The 19,528-nt window shown below is 40.1% G+C and overlaps 1 protein-coding gene across 18 annotated transcripts in view; it reads right to left on the minus strand.

Moving 5' to 3' along the window:
- Window positions 1–19,528, minus strand: part of FOXP1 (forkhead box P1) — a 635,694-nt gene that overhangs the window by 134,688 nt on the left and 481,478 nt on the right. For all 18 annotated transcript variants that reach the window (XM_054245862.2, XM_078351479.1, XM_054245865.2 and 15 more), the window contains one exon: window positions 18,863–18,964. In XM_054245862.2, the coding sequence (XP_054101837.1) occupies window positions 18,863–18,964 (102 nt within the window). The remainder of the gene's footprint in view (window positions 1–18,862; window positions 18,965–19,528) is intronic.

Here is a 19,528-nt window from a genome sequence, read left to right on the forward strand (position 1 = left end):
ATATTAATGAAGATCGAAATGAGACGTAGATTATTGTTGATGGTAACAATAAAAATCAATAATCTTCTCATGAGAATGCTGTGTTCTTGCCTCTCAATAACATTGCTCTCTATCAGTTCCCAAACATTTTGGTAAGAAAGCTGTTTTCTTGCTTTTCATGTGTATTTCTCTATAAACTCAGCAAGTTTCTAGATGCCCAAGTTCCTTCTCCCAAAGATGTCCTAAGGACCAAAGCCAGGGGCCGAAACCTTTCTCTATAAAAGGCCAGAGAAAAAATATTTTAGGCACTGCAGGACACAGTCTCTGTCACACCTACTCACCTCTGCTGAAAGCAGCCATAAACAGCAAAACAAATACACAATGGCTGTATTGCAATAAAGCTACAGTTGTGGACAACGAAATGTGAATTTCATATCATTTTCATATTTCATGAAATATTCTTTTTATTTTTTTCCCCCAACCATTAAAAAATGTAACAATTTTCTTGGCTTGTCAGTACTACAGAAACAAGCTTCAGGGTTTGGCCCGTGGGTCTACATTTGCCAACCTCCCATTGTAAGGCCTGGTTCCTCATCATGTGCTTCCCATTAAAAGTTTCTGGTCACAGAGTCATAGTGATATTCTGATTCGAATAGAAACTAACCCCTTATTGTATATACCAGGATATTCAATAGCTCTACAGTCTAGCAGTTCCAGAGGCCAACCAGGAGCCACACCAGGAAGTGGTGGTTTAGGGACAGGGAATGGTGGAGGTGAGAGCTCTCCTTTATTTACTCACATATGCCTGGTGGCAGCTCCAGCTGTTGTCAACATCAGCTGTGAGGACAGATGAAGCCTCAGCTCGTCTCGAAATCCTTTCATAAACCAGTTTTTTCCAGACTTCTGTTAGTCAAAATCCTGATCTACATAAGAGTTTTGGCAAGCCCATTAATTATGCCTTTGATCTACAGTTACATTGTCTTCAATTAAGCATTAATATATTGTGCGTGAACTGACACCATGTCATGCAAAATGGTAAGGCACCTGAAATACGTTTCCAAAGCCAGTATTCGAAATAGAGTTGTGTAGGCAGTGAAATATTTATTTTCGAATTCATCTGTGTACATTTTCAAAATTACTGCTCTCTAAATTTTCTTTGAAATGTCTGACCTACTGTTCATAAGTCAAAAAAAAAAAGTCTCTCTTTAGTAGGATTCCAAATTGGTAAACCATGTTAAAAAATATTAGACTGGCTACTTGCCATTAGATGGTGGGTATTTGGGCCTCACACAGCTGGTGTTACCTAGAAAAACTGCCTTAAATGCCATGTGGCCCCATGGACAATGCTGTATTAAGATGGTTTTGCCTTCATCAACTAATAGGCCCAGAATTCCAGAACGGTTGTAGAATGAAGAGGCTTGTTTTTTAGAAGTCTAATCATATGCTAATGTGGTACCACGGATAAAGAGGTAAGAGGCCCAGTTGGTCTTTCTAGTTTCACACCGGCAGTATTTTCTTTCCGTATTTTGCAAAATGATCAAAGAAGATATTTGTTTATAAAATACTGGCAGAAGAAAGGTCCTAGATCAACACAGAGTCTACATTTTAAATGACATTCAAGTTGCTAAATGAGGTATACCCTAAATGCCTAGAGACCGGCTGTGACACTGAGACATGGGTCAATTTCAACACTTACCTGAAAGATATCCAAATGACTTTGGTCAGATATCAAGTTAGTGATGTGGTGAGACACAGTATTTCCCAATGTGGGCTGAGCTACTAGGAATATTGTAAAAATGGGAGCATATTACAAAAAAATGTAGCATATAGAACCATTCCAAAGCAGAAATGCATAAAATGTATAGAGAAAAGATGAACTATACATTTTAAATCTCAAGGTATACCTTCAATATGATACCAACTGAACTACCCTTCTTTGTCACTCACTGGACTTTTCAATAGGACTTTAAAGTTAACAGGGTGGGTGGCCTACTTAATTCTTATATTAGTGTATTCAGCTTCCTGTCCAATGTACATCCTGCATAAATTTACACAAGGGCAAAATCTAAGACTCCTGAGCTGGGATTTCCCAACATCTTCTGACGACTACAGATGGCCTGCATTGCTGAAATGAGGTCAGAGAGTTCACTTCTGCTACCCTAGAAGAAGGCTAAGGAATGAAAAAATGAGGAAAAAACAGAATGAAATCAATACTAACACTTTAAGTTGGAAATGTACTTAGCTGTCCTCTTGACTGGTGGTCTTCAACCATGGGTGGGCATAAAAAGCACTTATGAAGGTTTTTAAATATACACATGCTTGGGCCCCATCCTAAAATTCTTACTCAGAAGATAAGAGTTCAGGAAGTTACCTGTGATTTTTAAAAGCTTTGAGCCCTAGATCTTGATAAGTAAGGGTAATAATTATTTTTAATTCTGATGCACCCCCTAGAATTGAAAACCACTGACTAGTCATTTATAGATAAGAAACTGAGACTTATAAATGCAAGTCACTTTACCAAAATCCAACATGCTTGGGTTCAAAATGCAAACAATGGAGGAAAATTGTGTGAGCCCCTGACAGCACCATAAAAGGGCTCCATGTTAAAGCAGTGCCATTATGTCTTGGATTCAAGACAAAGCCATATGCATCTTAGACACTGTAGATCTATATAACTAGAAAGATATTTTTCTGACAGATGGTAGTACACTGTTTTGATGTAATATAATCAGGTATGTTATGAAAATATTCAGATGGACGGGAGTAAAGTGTCTTTAAAGGATACCTTCCTCGATGTCACATAAGTATGTGGTATAAGCGGACTGTAGCCCTGCCAGCTATAGTCATTTTCTTGAATCTCAAAAGATCCAAAAAAAATTACTAGTTTCAGCACTACGCCTACCTTAACGCATAGATAGATTTCAAACTAAGACAATGAAAAGGAAGAAAAGTCAGATGGTGGGTGGTACCTCTGTACAAATGAAAAAAAGGGATGCCTCTTCCTCCAAGCAGACACAACCTCAGTCCCATGCCAGGGTACACTAGGATAAACAACTGCTAGATTTCAGCCCTTGTTAGTCCCCTCAGTAAGGAATCCTGGTTCAATGAACAACCTGCATGATCATATCCAGTCATCTAAAGCAGAGGTCAGCCAACTACAGCCCAAATCTGGGCTGCCATCTGTGTATGGCCCTTGAGTGAAGAACTGTTCTTATATTCCTGATTAGCAGGGTAAAACAAAAGAAGAATGTTTTGTGATGTGAACATTGCATGAGATTTATACTTCAGTGCCCACAAACGAACTTATATTGGAATATAGCCATGCTCATTCATTTAAATATTGCCTATGGATACTTTAACATGACAAAAAACCAGAGTAAGTAGTTGCCACAGAGACAGTATGGCCCACAAAGCCAAAAAGATTCACTATCTGGCTCTTTCCAGAGAAATTTTGGTAATCCCTGATCTAATGGGAAGAAAAGAACTACTATTGAACCAAATTCCTTTCGCAGATATAAGAAAAAGTTCCGAGCAAAGATGGCAGGTGAAATAGTTTATATATACAAACTTGAAACTGAGACAACGATGGAGGAAGGGCAACTTCATTACCCAGCCACCTTGAGAGTACCTTTAAAAGTCATCAATCAGAATGTGCCTTGCATGACTTGCAAGGGCTCATTATAAATTACAGCACATGGGCCCCTGACACAATCCAGGGAGTGTAACAGGGCTCTGGTGACGTAACATGATAAAGGAGATTTCTTTGTAGAGCTCTACATGGCACAGAGCTGGAGAATTTCCAGGAAATGTAATGTCTAGAGTGCCACCTTTGACTATTCAAGACAGTTCCATCCAAGCACTGAGCATCTTTGAAGAAAATTTTATTTTCTGGAAACGCTTGTCACTGGGTGTCATCCTCAAAAACACAAATTTGAAGCTATTTTTTCCAAGGAGACAGACTAAATCCAGGATGTAGATTTTCCAATTAGACTCTTTTTAAACATCTGTTGGTAGGCTGCATTTAACATTAGTTATTTGTGCAAAGCACAATTTGATTAGACTGTCTGAAACCAAGCCAAAGTCTGCAAAATAATAGCTCAATTAAATCCTGCTTTGCTTTCATTTGTCTACATTTTCCTGAGTGTGATACTGTTGCAAATAATCAAGTAAACCAATTCCTTTGAAAATGGGAGATTTAGGTATATTTGCCTTCCTCCCTGCAAGTATATTTAATAATCTATTCTATCTTCGCTACGCATCATTGAACGTAATCTTGACACCAAATACATGTCTGTATTTTGCCTTTAATCTCCTTTAATTTTCTATACTTATGAATTAAAGTTCTGTGCCATTAATATTATACCTTAAACAGATTAGCAAATGTCCAAAGGCAAGCACAGGGCATTAGAGTAGTCTAACTGTGTACTACAGGAATGTTCTGATTTTCCCTCCATACCTGGCAGGATTCATTTCATCAACTCGAAGAAAGACTTAGGCAGGACTGACACTGGATTTTTTTTAATGCTGTTTTTATGGTCTTGAAATGTTTCTACAGGTTTGCGAACCTGAGACCATTCTGAAGCCTCTTCAACTGAACCAGTATCAATCTTCTTTTCTTTTTGGCTTAGGCATTTCCCTCATTCATTCATTCACTCTTTCATGAATAAGCGTCTACGCTTTATGTCAGGAATGGTGCGGATTGTCACAGTGTCAAGATTTCAGATTAAGGACTAGTTCTTCGCTGGTAAGACTACCTATCATTAATTCATGTAAAATTGTGGAAGACAAAAAAAGAAAGACCAGAATGGAATTTTTAGAATAGCATGGCCCTTATTTGTGCCTAAAATGACACATTTAGGAAAATACTGCTCAATCAAAATAATGCTGGTAACAGTAGTTGGTAGCAGCGATGACGACAGAGGCTAAACTTTAAGTACTTGTTCTATGTCTTGCTAAGCTATTTACATATATTACTCAGCTAATATTCATAACAATATCATGGGCTAAATGCTCTGATTGCCACATTTTACAGATGAAGAGTCTGATGTCCTCCCATCAGTTCTGGTTACCCACAAGTTGATTACAAGCAAAAGGATAGTCCCCATTAAACAGCTAAAACTTGCACTTGAAAAGAGGCCAATACCAAGTGATCTAAAATATAACTTAGAGTTTAATAGGTTACTTTCCCTTTAAAAACAGTTGTTAGGCCTGGTGCGGTGGCTCACACCTGTAATCCCAACATTTTGGGAGGCCAAGGTGGGCAAATCATTTGAGGTCAGGAGTTTGAGACCACCATGGCCAACATGGTGAAGCCTCGTCTCTATTAAAAATACAAAAAATTGTCTGGGTGCGGTGGCATGACCCTGTAATCCCAGCTACTCTGGATGTTGAGGTGGGAGAATCGCTTGAACTCTTGAGGCAGAGATTTCAGTGAGCTGAGATCATACCACTGCACTCCAGCCTGGGTGACAGATCCAAGACTCCATCTCAAAAAAACCAAAACACAAAAAAACCTGCCGGCCACGGTGGCTCACACCTGTAATCCCAGCACTTTGCGGGGCTGAGGCTGGCTGATCACCTGAGGTCAGGAGATCGAGACCAGCCTGACCAACATGGTCAAAAGAGATAAAACCCCATCTCTACTAAAAATGCAAAAATTAGCCAGGCATGGTGGCACATACCTTTAATCCAAGTTACTCTCGAGGCTGAGGCAAGAGAATCACTTGAACCCAGGAGGCAGAGGCTGGGGTGAGCCAGGATCACACCATTGCACTCCAGCCTGGGCGACAGATCAAAACTCCATCTCAAACAAAACAAAACAAAACAAAACAAAACAAAACAAAACAAAACAAAACAAAAAACCCACAGTTTTTAACGTATGTACTTTTCATGTATTAATCAGTTAATCTTCACAACTGCCTTAGTTAGGTGAGGTTACCAGCCACATTCTCTAGATAAGAAAACAGAAATACAGCAAGGTTAAGCTACTTTTCCAAGGTCATGCAGGAATAAAGGTTGTACCAGGACTATAACTGCCAATCAGACCCGAGAAGCCATGTTATCAATCACAATGTGATGCTGCCTCCTCCCCCAACATATTCTGACATATCAATCTCCAAAACTCAACCATCCTGCTGAGTTTGTATGGCAGGTCCAATGTAAGAAATCCTGTGGTTTTAAAGGACAAATCACATTTCAGATCTGATCAAGAAGAGATATGGTTTTAGGATAAGAATGCAATTTGCCCAGTCTCATGTAAAGTTAATGGGGAAAAACACAAAGCATATGTTTAATTTTAGGCAACATTTCAATAGTTACCACAGACTCTATCAGGCTTCCCAGAGAAAAAGAATCTCAAGTACCTCTCCACTCTGATACATGATCAGCATAGACTACGGTCAGATAAGTCTATAGCAAGCTTGGCAAACAGAAGGTGCATATAGCACTACTCCCATCTCCAGTGCCCATGGCAGACACACCTAATCAGTCGTGGTACTCTTCAGAGCCCATCCTAGACCCACAGTCCTTCAAACAGCACTTTAGGTAGGGCCACTTTGTATCCTCGTCAAAGTTGGTAGTCACAACAAAACCTCTTTGCGGCATAATTCTATGTGGTTCAGACTCTTACTCTGTTTCTAGAATAAATAATAATCCCTTTATGCTCTCAAACAAAGAACAAACCAGACGTAATTTCTCTGATGTCTTATTAAAAGCAATTTCATTAGGTCTGACAAAGCAGCTCTCCCATGTGCAGTCAAGGGAGTGTCTGGCCCTAAGGTCCTATAGTCAGAGGAGATCAGAAGAAACCTTCTAAGGGGCAGTGGTAGATACCAATGGAAAAGAAGCATGCAGTCACATGGTGGAGAACTTAGGATTGGGAAAGCCCTTCATATCATGTGGTTTTTAGTTCCTTTCTGAAGAAAGCAGACAAAGATATTCTCCTGAAATTAAACTCACACACAATTTCATCACCAAAGGTCTTCTTTCCAAACAGCAGGCAACAGAGCAGACAGTATGTGCAATTCTGGATTTTGGGGACTCTGAAATGTTATCAAATGGACTGCATTTCTATCCAGCTCCTTACAAAGGGAAGGATGACTCTGAATTCATGACTCTCTCCCCTCTCCCTGGTCAGAAGGCTATAACCTTCTTCTCGGGACAGCTAATTTAATGCAAAGCTGGAATGCTAAGAAACTAGATGAAGGCAGTGGGATGGAGACATGGTATCATACATAACAGTTCTGAAGAGCGGAGAGTGACATGGCGTTCGAGGAGAAGCAACAAGCAGTTGGTAGAAGATGAGATGTGCATGAAAAACAGAAGATTCTTTATGGGGAGGGGGAGAAGGGTTGGAAAAAGTCTTTGCCAAGACCCAAGCAGGTGGCACGTGAAGGGATAGCTCTAGAATAAGGTGGAAGCAGGGGACACACAGAATAAGAAACAGACAGAAGAAACCAGCGGAAGGAAAAATGGCAGATGTGAGGGTGAATAACATGCTGAGGACGAAGGAAATTTCTAAGTCAGTGAAGTGATGACTCAAATGACTCTGACTAATAAGACCTGGGAACAAAAGGGATCTGCTGGATTAGAGATACTGAAATTCATGTGATGTCGAGCTAAGAGAGGACCACAGTTAGGCACTTAGGAGGAGGACAACAGGTCTGGGAGCACTGACGTGTGTAGAGGTTGTAGAACAAGCATACAGTCCAGATGCACTGAAATTCAAGGGGATCAAAGAAACTGAACTCAGGGGAAAGAGTGAACTTGGGTTCCAGAGGTGAATGGGCAAGCAGAAAGAAAATAGAATGGGCCAGGCACGGTGGCTCACACCTGTCGCCCCAGAACTTTGGGAGGCCGAGTCAGGCGGATCACCAGAGCTGAGGAGTTCAAGACATGGTGAAAACCCATCTCTACCAAAAAAAAAAAAAAAAAAAAAAAAAAAATTAGCCAAGTGTGCTGGCACACACCTGCAATCCTAGCTACTTGGGAGGCTGAGGCAGGAGAATCACTTGAACCTGGGAGGCGGAGGCTGCAGTGAGCCAAGGGCAATAGAGTGAGACTCCATCGCAAAAATAAATAAATAAACAAGCAAATCTCATTTTAAAAAAAGAAAGAAAGAAAACAGCATGGAGGCCAGGGGGTACTGATTTGAAGAAGTTTAAAAGATGGCAATTTTCAAAAAGCCAAGTTAGCCCATGTAATGCATTACTAAGGAGGCCAGACAGGTTAGAAGAACGGAGACATGGCCACTGAATTTAGTGACAATAAAATTCAAGAAAATTATGAGGAGAAAAGCCAGACTTGGGAGGAGTTTAGGAAAGACTGAAAAAAAAAAAAAAAAACCCCACGTGGAAGCAGCAGGCACAATATTCTGAGTCTAAAAGCTTGGCAGCAGCAGAAGGAGCTACAGGAGAGTAGCTGGGAAGGATCGAGTCATCCAGAGTTTTGGAACTACGCATTTAAACTCCACATTTACCGTGAATGCTGCTAAATGTTGAGCTCTGTCTGCTTGAATATTTACCAAAGTTCTTCAATGGGATGTAATGTAAAAGGACAAGGGCTGGCGCTCTTTGCCCGATTGTGTCCAGCAGCTTTAAATTCTACTGCTTAAGTAGTTAAAAATCTGTTCTTTTGTAGAAGGAAAGAACTTATGAATAGAAGGCAGCAACCCTAGACCCTTTAGAAATGACTAGTATTCAGTCCCTGTAATTTACTCGGCAATAATTTCAAACTCAAACAATCCCAACAGCAAGGTGGCTGAAGTCCACCAAAAGTTCAAAATGGGATATGTTCTCTTTAAAATTTTGAGAGCGACTAAATATGACAACCATCTGATGTATGAAAATTATTCACAACCAAAAACAGACAGTCTGGAAATAGCCGGGATGACTTCATTTAGACAGAATTACCCAAATCTGTTTCTAATATACACAGTACACATAATAAATTTTTACAATATGACAAGGAAAACAAACTTAATAAAAGTTCCCGATCTTTTGTTACACAAGCATGCTATACCCATGCTATGTTTATAATAGTTTGCTCATGATATCACAGCTCAGTAACAAAGGCCCAAGCAATACAAAAACAGTTACTAGGCATGACATCAGCTCACAACTACCGTAATTACATCGATACACAAATTTCCCAAACTGTACATTTTCCAAACTGCTTCTCAATTTCAACGGCTGCCTTTAGACAATTACTTGCAGAGCTGTCTGCAGGCTTTGAGTAATACCCGTCTTTCTTCTCTTTCCCAAGCGTCATTTCCCTTTAGAAAGTGCATATTTCAATTATAAGCACTATTCTTCAAATACGCCCATCAACATATATCCAAATTAGGAGGCGGTGTGGTCTGGTGGTTAGGGAGGAGCATTAAGCATTAGCAACTCTGATTCCATTCCTTTTGCTTTCCCTGTTTGCTGGGCCCAGGTGGCGGCACAGGGAAAGGCAGTAGAGTGTAATGGATGAAAGCACAGACTCTTGAGCCAGACTGTGTGGGCTAGAATCCCAGCTCTGTCACTTATCAGCTGTATGGCCTGAGACAAGTTAACTTCTCTATGCTCCACTTTCCTTCCCTGTAAAATGGGAATAATAATAGAACTTACCCCATATGGTGGCTGTTAAGTAGTTGGCTCCTAGAAAGTACTATACAGTATTTACTACTTAATATAACTGTTATCATTCTGGGACTCAGTTTCCTGTTTGAAAACCTGCCATAAATTAACCTGACTTAGGGTAAACTGTTTAATTTTTCTATTGTCAGGGTAGGGGGGTTGCAGCCCGGTCACATTATCTCAAGATAGTGAAGTTTAATGAGTAAAGTTTGAATGAATGCATGCAGGTATGAATGAAAATATGGGTCTTGAAAATAACCAATAGTTACAGAAGTGAAAAACATTGTACCGTGGAAATTGGGCTTCATCCTATTTTCTCTAATGTCTTACTTTCCCGTTTCTGTGATGAATGTTGATCAATATCTCTAACCCAATTACAATAATAAGCATAGGGAAAAAAGATATTGCCTTGTGATTTCAGAAGTGTATTTCTCTAAGGACCAAACTTTTCGAGCCCATCCTATATGCACAACCTCTGTCTCACTGTGCTGTGCGGTCAGCTGGCTTTCCTGACCAGGCAGGGTGCCAGGGGAGTGCGACTACCCCCATTGTCACTTCTGGTCCATGGTATTGCACCAAATGCTGTTATTCTAGGCTCCAGGAAATTTTCTAACCACTGGACAGGGTCCAATCCTGTGTGCTAATGAGTTTCAGATTGGAGGACTTCACTGTGCATGTGTCAGAAAAGTGCCACGGTTTATATAGCAAGGTTGGGGGAGGGAAGAAAAGACACACAAAAAGAAAGAAAAAACAGTAGTTAAAAAATGCTGGCTACTCAAATTGACAGGGAACATGACCTCTGCACTTCAGCAGAAATTCTTGCAGACTTAGAAAATAAAGGAGCTTGCTTTTATCGCACACTGTGAGACTCGTATGGAAAAATGGAAAACACTACATCACTTGACCTCAGTGTGCCCCCTTTCAACCACAGACGAATATTGTGTACAAAAATTCTAAATCAACTTAAGATGTTCAAAAGAAAAAAGAGGGGGGGGGCCTTTAATTTTCTGTATTAGACTTGATTATCACTATTTTGGTTCTGAGATTTTGCTTAGAAGATTCACACAGGAAAAAGGCTGAAAATTCCAGGAACAGTATTTTACCACTTTGTGGATAATGATGTAGTGGTCTCTATCGGGTGGGCACAGCATGGTCTACACTCCCATTGCAGTGGAGAATACTGAGCAAGCCTGGCTCGCCCAGGCCTGAAAGTCACTCTCGACTGAAATCATGATTATTTGCTTACATTAACAGAACATCAAAACCAATTTTAAACAACTTAAGGAAACTCAAGCCATCTTTGCTTGGTGATTCACTGCCATGGGAAACCAAGAAGCTCTTGTCTCCCTTCAAGGCAACCAATAGGTTGGATAGCAAGACTTCTCATTATGGGATCACAGCCTATCCAAAAAGAAGCTACCCTTCTGCTGCTTTTATTTATTTATTTTTTTTTTTAAGAAAAATTGCTTCTTAGGAGAGTGTAACTCACAGAACTTTGGAGTAATGAGATTACATTTCAATTTTTTTTTTCTTTTGCCACACTTAGTCCTGGGGACTTTAAAAATCCAATTCTTTCACATCCTCGAACTGTCATCAACATTTTTTCAGATGGTGTCAATAAAATTGACTGCTTGCAGTTCTGAATTCTGTTCTGCACATGGAAACAATATAATTTATTTTAAAGTATTTTCAATAGGGATAGAAGGAGAAATGGAACCTCAGGAAACCCATTCACAACATTTGGGGAGAGGTGGGAGGGGGCAAATCCAAAGCAAAGTAAATGTCCTGAACATTACTGTACTCTGGAAACTTCGACAAAACGTCCTGATATATAAACCCTAAACCTGACTGTTGTGCTGACTGATACGTCTTCCTGTCAGATATGAATGATGTTTCTGAAACATTAATATGTTCATTAAATTCTAACTCTCTGTACTTAAAATATTCTCTACTTTGGCTCAGAGGCATCTTGACAGCTTTGTTGTAATCATGCATGTGAAGCCCCCAGTCTACACAGTTGTAGAGATGCCTCATACCTACAGCCAATCTGTTGCTTTTACAAGTTTAATCTAGGTATTAAGCAGCTGATTGTGGAATCACATTGCTTCGACATCTTCAACTCAGCTGTATATCACAGAAACCACTATGGGTGGTGACAGACTCCCATGATGCCTAGCAACCGTACATGCCTCTAACTCCCTAATCTGTGATACTACAAAATACAGCTTGCATTTTTTTTTCTCTTCCCTCTTTCCCTGAAGCACAAGCGGACGACCAGCAAGGGTCCGACAGTGTTATTCCTAATTACCTTTTTTTTCACTCTTGATCCTGTGGCTCTCATAATTAGTTACCTGGGGCTGCAATCCAATTTGAAGTGATGACAAGAAAGTGATCCATGAAAAAGTAATAAGTTAAATCCAATTTCAGCCTTCCTCTAATTAAATGCACATGGAACTAATGACTCCAACCCTAGCATTTTAGTGATAATGGTAATTAGCGAGGTGGGAGTCACTCTCTTTTTCAACACTGGAGGTGTAAACCACAAGGTAAAATGGCAGGAGCACTCTTAATTACATGTGTCATTTTGTCAGCAATTTACACATTTTTGACCAGTCAAGTATGTTTTTTTTCCCCTGTCCCTCTCCACCTCCAAGCCCCAACAACGATTATAACATACTAGTCCATGTTCCAAACACATGGACGCTCATAGGAGCACTTCAGACTTGAAAATAAGAAATAACTTTTCTTTGCTGTTGTTGATCACTTCTCTCTCTCTCTAACAGACATGCACAGAGACACACACAGACACAAAAAGATACACTTAGGGTAATTATGCAGATCTGAGTCCTCTTAACTGAAATCCAGATATTTATTTACAGTGGAACTTTTTGTTGGTTTCAGCTTTTTTTTTTTTTTTTTTGCTTATAATATGGAAAAGAGAGTAATTTACTTATTTATGGAAAATATGACACTCAGTAGGTGCAGAGTAAACACATATAAAAAGAGGCAACGATTAACCTCTTGATGGCATACCGGTTATCTGTGTCTCTAAAAAAACTGGCTTCCCATCCTGGTGCTGTGACTATCTTTGTACTGTGTATCAGGTCGGTTACTTGTTTCCATTTTCCTCACCCATTAAATGGTTGAAGGACAGTGTCTATACTACAGCGCAGTTAAGGGGCTGGCCCATGTTCAGCACTGACCAAACATTCATTATCTAACACACTTCCCATGTGGTGGCAAGGACATGATTACATATAAAATATTAGCATCACATTTGCATTTAAATCTTAGATACATTTATACAACTGATTATATAATTAAATTTCCAAACTGAGATACTTTTTTTTTCTTTAATAGCGATGGAGTCCTGCTATGTTGCTCAGACTGGCTTCAAACTCCTGAGCTCAAGCGATCCTCTGGGCTCAGCCTCCTTAGTAGCTGAGATATGGTGCACACTGTTGCAGTTGCACCTGGTTCAAATAGATTTTTTTTTTTTTTGAGACAGAGTCTCGCTCAGTCGCCCAGGCAAGAGTGCAGTGGCACCATCATGGCTCACTGCAGCCTCAACCTCCTGGGCTCATTCAATCCTCCCACCTCAGCTACCAGAGTAGCTGGGAATACAGGGACCAGATTCGGCTAATATTTTTGTATTCTTTGTAGAGATGGGGTTTTGTCATGTTGCTCAGGCTGGTCTCTAACTTCTGGACTCAAGTGATCTGCCCGCTTCAGCCTCCCAAAATGCTGGGATTACAGGTATGAGAGTCACTGCACCTGGGGATATTTTCGAGAGTGAGAATTATGAATAAACACAACCAATCAATAGCCATGGAGTGGGCTGTCGTAGGCAGACTGGGACCCAGGGCCACCTATAGACAGCTGAAGTTGAAATACCAAAAACAAACTAACTCATTATATTGCAACTTATACCAGAATTTTGGAAGCAAGGACAAAATAGGCTATCAAAAAAAAAAAAAATCTTAAAGCAAAAGGATGAGCCTGGAGCCCAAGGTGAACTTCTTGAGGTTCATGAAATCTCTAACTCTGAATGTGACATTCTGTGTACATGTGCATTCTTCTGGGAGGAGGAGTAACTGTTTCTATCATATTTGTAAGGGTGCATGCAATCAGAAAGACTAAGAACTATTTATAAAATATTTCTGTTAGATTATTTCTAACAAGACTTATTTTTAAGGCTTTGGGGTTCTCCAATATCATGCGATAATAGAAACATCTTAAAGGTATCAAAATTTCAATGCTTTGTATCAATTTAAAAAGCTAGGGATGCCAATTCTAGACAATGTTAACTCTAGACATAAAAACAAGTTTGCCTCCCTCTCCTAAATTATACTTACTAATCAGTGCATAGGACTATTTCTTAAGGGTCAGTATTTCAAAACTATTTCATTTCACTATCAACAACATAAAATTGTAGTTTGCTTTATAGGTTTCCTCTTGCCAATTTATTCTTTAGTGAATAACATGGAAATGAGATGAACTACTAAGATTATATGTGGTATTAATGCAAAGCGAAAATGCTGCCTAAAGCATGTTTTATATAACTGCAAATAAAAATGCTAAAAAAAAAAACCAGACACCGACTGAATCTTGTATTTTAACCTCCTCTACCTAAAGCAAGGATCCACATAATCATTCTGGCTTCCAAGTGGACTAAAGGGCTGGCATAAAGTGGGTTTCACCATCTTTCCTTCCAGTGAAATGGCCTTCTGAGTAAGGGGCTCACACATGACATCACCTTGGAAGGAAGGGGATGAGCAGGAGGGAAAACTATCAGATGACTGGCTTCAAGTTCAAATTCTTTACAGTGGGCCTGAAACTGGTACGCTTTCCACTGCAGGCAAGACACAAAGTTTACTTTCTTTCCTAACTTTAAAGCTGCCAGAATACACATGTACTTTTACTTTCTTAGGAGAAAATGTGTCATTTGATTTCCTTCCAGTTTATGTACTCGTGCCAACAACCAAAACGCTTAAAGAACCAAAATGAATTAGTATCCAGAAACGGTGGTCAAAGTTTCAAAATTTGATCAATAAAATTGCTCATCTACTCACAAATTAATCTTCAGCTAGTAAAATAACAAATTTTCGAGGTTATGAGTACACCTGCACTGTTAAGCATTTATTTCACTTGTTTAAGCAATCTTCAGAAATACATAAATATTTATAAAAGAGAGCCTAGGCTGGGCGTGGTGGTTCATGCCTATAATCCTAGCACTTTGGGAGGCCAAGGCGGGCAGATCACCTGAGGTCAGAAGTTCAAGACCAGTATGGTCAACACAGCAAAACTCTGTCTCTATTAAAAATACGAAAATTAGCTGGGCATGGTGGTGCATGCCTGTTGTCCCAGCTACTCTGGAGGCTAAGGCAGGAGAATCACTAGAACCTGGGAGGCAGAGGTTGTAGTGAGCCAGTATCGCGCCACTGCACTCCAGCCTGGGTCAAACAGTGAGATTCCGTCTCAAAAAAAAAACAAACCATCAAACAAACAAAAAGCTTACTATTTTTACTCATCTGTAATTTTCTTTTTACAGCAAAACCTTGTTAATTTGTTTACAACTCATAAACCTCCTGAAGGCAGAGTCTGTCTCTTCAATAGTTCCGTATCCTATGAACACCAGCTCAACACCCAGCTTGCCTTGGAAATGTTCAACCAACTTGCATTCAATTAATTCAGATCATTCTGATTCTGAATTTATGATGGGGCCAATTTTCAATTTTCATTTGTGTCATTCATAAAAAGATTTGCAAAGCAAATGAACAGAATAAGTAAAAAGATAATTTTGGTTACTAAGTAGAATATTTCTCAAAAACTTCTGAAGCAGTATCTATACCTGCTTAATGCCTTCATTAATAAACCACATCACCCAAGAATGTGACCTGCTCAGATTTGGTTCAGTATGTGGATCTGCAGTGTCATTTCTCTCTTATTTACTCTCATCTCCCGAAATTAGAACAAATTGGTGATGTTTGACTACATTTTGTGATCTCTATCGAGTAACCACTTATAGCCTCCTCTAACTTTCCATTTTCTTTTGTTTGTATCATCAGCCTGTGAAACCAGAGAGCGCTGCCAAACACAAAGCAGGGAAGTGTGAGATATGCTTAAAATATGAGTCACAGTATATTTGGGGATTTGGGTTTCTTTTTTTTTCCCCCTCAAGCTATCAGCAGATCAAATCCTTCTTCCCTGTCAAGCCTTCTTCTATGCAGAAGATCTGAAATTTGCTAAAATCGGTCTCCCAGTGTAGTTATGAAGGGTGAGAAGATCAGAGATGAGCACTGTTAAGATTTGCTGTAGGATTTCCCTTTCATTTCAGAGCCACTCCGGCGGAGATGCCTCAGCGAGGATGCAGTATGGCAAGATATATTTAAATATGAAGGTTATTCCTTCTGTGAATCACCAAGTCTATATGCGTATTTTTATAATGAGGTAATATACCATGTGGCCTAGGATAGTAATTTCTCCTCTCTGTTTGTGGAAGGCCAGCCAAGCTAATAAAGCTTACTGAATGTGCATGACCTATCAGGCAGCTGAGGGGTGCTTCAGCAATTGTCTGTGATACACACACACACACACACACACACACACACACACACACCAGTCCGTCAACCGTTCAGATTCTTTTCCCCCTGGCCAACTTTGAAAGCTGGTCTAAATTCTCTGCTTGTCAACTCCTCTACTTGGGGGGTAGGGAAAAACTCAAGACATCTTCTTTAGCAAAACCAGCATTCAAGCTTACCCCTTCTCCCCCCACTTTTTATACAGACTGAAGTGCTCAGCAGAATGTGTGAGGTTGGTTTTGACACTGTCCTTGCCAAGAAAAACGAAGCCCTCTATATCATACTCTTCTGCATGGTGGCTAAAAACCCTGTAACAGGCAAGAAGAAAAAGAGCCCTCAAAAGGAAATCCCCTGAAACTTTACTTCTTATATTTAGCCCTCAAGGAACTTCATTCAACTTGGAAAAGAAGTTACCTAAAAATGCCATATGTTTTTAAAAAGCAAGTATGAGGGAAAATAATTCTACCATAAAAAAATCACAAATGATATTCAATACTGAAGAGCAGTGTGATCAGACAGATTGTGTATGTGTGTATTTTTTTTATTATCTCTAACCAAAGCTCTAGTATGTGTAAGATTTTTCCCCCCAATAATATATTTTCATTTTCCCAATGCACTTGAGGTCTGATGAATTCAAGAGGACTCGGGGTATTTTTAAGGCTGTGAGAGCTCCAAGAGGGAGGCAAAAAGAATGGACCATCATTTGAATCACTGAGTGACAGGCTGGGCTAGCTCCCTGTATACATTAATAAATTAGAATTTTAATTGTGTCTCTATCCACAGGAGATGCCCCGGTGCTTTAATATGTACCAACAATTGGCTATGTTATGGAATCTGCAATGTGGCCTCCGCTGCTGACCTCTGAAACACAATTCCCAGTCTGACTACGGAAACTGTTCAGTTTGATCCTTTCAACTTATTTGAATCCTGACAAATAAGCTCACAGCTGAAAGGTCACCATAGTCATATTTCATCCTCCAGAGCTATTCTTAAGACATCTGCACAACAAAGCACTTCTTATATTACCTGACATGGGCCCTCAATGGCACTGTACCTCATTAAAAATGTCCCCTGCATGCGCATGTGTTCCAAGGCTCATGGTCCGATGATGGTTTACCAAATAAGTGTTTACAGAAGAGTTAGTAAACAAGGCACATTGTCAACTTTTCCAGTAAAGTGTCACTATAGTGCAGAAATCTCTCTGGAAAGTGACAGTCTCCCAAGTACATATAGAAGAACCAGAACTTGTTGGTCAAGGTCAGTTTGATCTTTGCGGATAATTTGGGAACAGGTTGTGATTCACCCTGACCTCTGAAAAGTCAACACAAGCTAGAATTTAGGTTGACCTCATTATCCAATTAATTGGCACCCATACACCTATCAGCCACTGCTTTCAGATTCTGTCCCCTGCTGTGATAGGGGTGCCCATCTTCAGCTATGAATATAGTCTAAACCACTTAGGACCAGGGTGCCAAGTGCCCTCTCTGAAATGTGAGCATGAAGATCCTGATTCAAGTTTCTTAGAAATTTCTATTACAATTTTCTACTTTAGGTCAAAAGTCCAAATTAGATTTCTTTTTTTTTTTTTTTGAGATGGAGTTTTGCTCTTGTTGTCCAGGCTGGTGCAATCTTGACTCACTGTAACCTCTAATTCCCGGGTTCAACTGATTCTCCTGCCTCAGCCTCCTGAGTAACTGAGACTACAGGCACCTGCCACCACACCTGGCTAGTTTCCGTATTTTTGGTAGAGATGGGGTTTCACCATGTTGGCCAGGCTGGCTCCTGACCTCAAGCGATCCACCTACCTCAACCTCCCAAAGTGCTGGGATTACAGGCATGGGCCACCGTGCCCAGCCCAAATTATATTTTTATAAATTTACTGCTTCTTCCACTCCATTAAACCCTTGCCTTCAATGTGCCTGAAATCAGAAGTTGCTAGAAAATCCTTTTTTGTCATCTTTACATAAAAATTTCTTCCCATTTAAAAATTATTGACTTAGAAACATTCTGAACATATCCACTGAAGAATAGGGTATATCTTATAATCATTATAAGCTATAATATTAAGAGTAACACATCCTCCTCAGGCCTAGTGATAATTCTTGATTCCATTGACATTCTGGGATGAATCATGGTATGTTGCATCCTGTGCATCACAGGATGTTTGGCAACATCCCTGGCCTGTACCTACTAGGTGCCAGCAACACCTCTGCCCTGCTAGTTGTGGCAAACAAAAATGTCTCCAATGCTGCCCATTGCCCCGGGGGTGGCGGGAGGGGGGGTGCACAAAATCTTCCCTATTGAGGATAACTACACTAAAGCAAGGTGTGTGTCTGTGTGTGTTTATCCCATTTCTAGACCCAACATGAGAGAATGTGGTGACAATTCTGAGTACCATGAACTTTACTCATTGGTAACCGACACTGCCTGTTAGCAACTCAACACCTACAGGTCCTCATCCTTCTATCATATTCACTCATCAGGAGATCTTACTCCTGACAATAAAACCTTTGGGCAAATACACATTTTCCCCAAAATGATCTTCTTTGCTGGTAAACCAAAAATACAGTTTCCGCAGAAGATTTTCTTACATGATTTGCAATTCTCGACACAATCCACTCCTGAACTGCTTATCAGTTATCCCAAAGGGTATAATGTCAATCTAAAAAGAAAAAGAACTGTTACCTGAAGAGCTGGTTGTTTGTCATTCCTCTTGGGAGATTTTAATCCACTAACTTGCTGCTGCTGTTGCTGCTGAAGAAGGAGCTGTCTTGCCACCTGAAGTGCCTGGAAGGAAAAACAGAAGAAAATCCTTTGTGTTACTATACAGGTTCAGGGGACTCTTCATAAAAAAAGGACTCCAGGAAGTGCACTTTGGGGCTGGGTCCTGACTTTCCTATTTCCTGGCAAATGAAACAGCAAACAAAACTTCCCACCAGTCTTAGTTGGAAAACTTTCCAGAATTCGTTTGCATTTCCCTTGGCTGGGCCGATTTCATCCACAGTTCTATAGGCATCTAAGCAGACATTTTACTACATTTTATTCCTACTAACAATCTCATAGGAAATTTAAGACCATGAGTGACTGGGACTCTGCAGAAGGATGAAAGGGAGACCAGGAGGGAACCAGGCAAAGAAGAAAACTTGGGAGACACTACAGGGCCCCTTTCAGGGGCACCTTCATCCTCCCCCAATTCTTCGGGAAATTTAAGGACTCAAGTTGAAAGTAATACTTTCACCCCATCTGAGTCCAAATAAAGAGAAAGAACTACGTGGCGGACCACAGGAAGAATATACACTATGGGTTGGGCTATCTAGAAAGGAAGATGAAACAGATGGGACATACCTAGGA

The sequence above is a fragment of the Callithrix jacchus genome, chromosome 15 (assembly GCF_049354715.1).
Source record: "Callithrix jacchus isolate 240 chromosome 15, calJac240_pri, whole genome shotgun sequence".
Taxonomy (NCBI): Eukaryota; Metazoa; Chordata; class Mammalia; order Primates; family Cebidae; genus Callithrix; species Callithrix jacchus.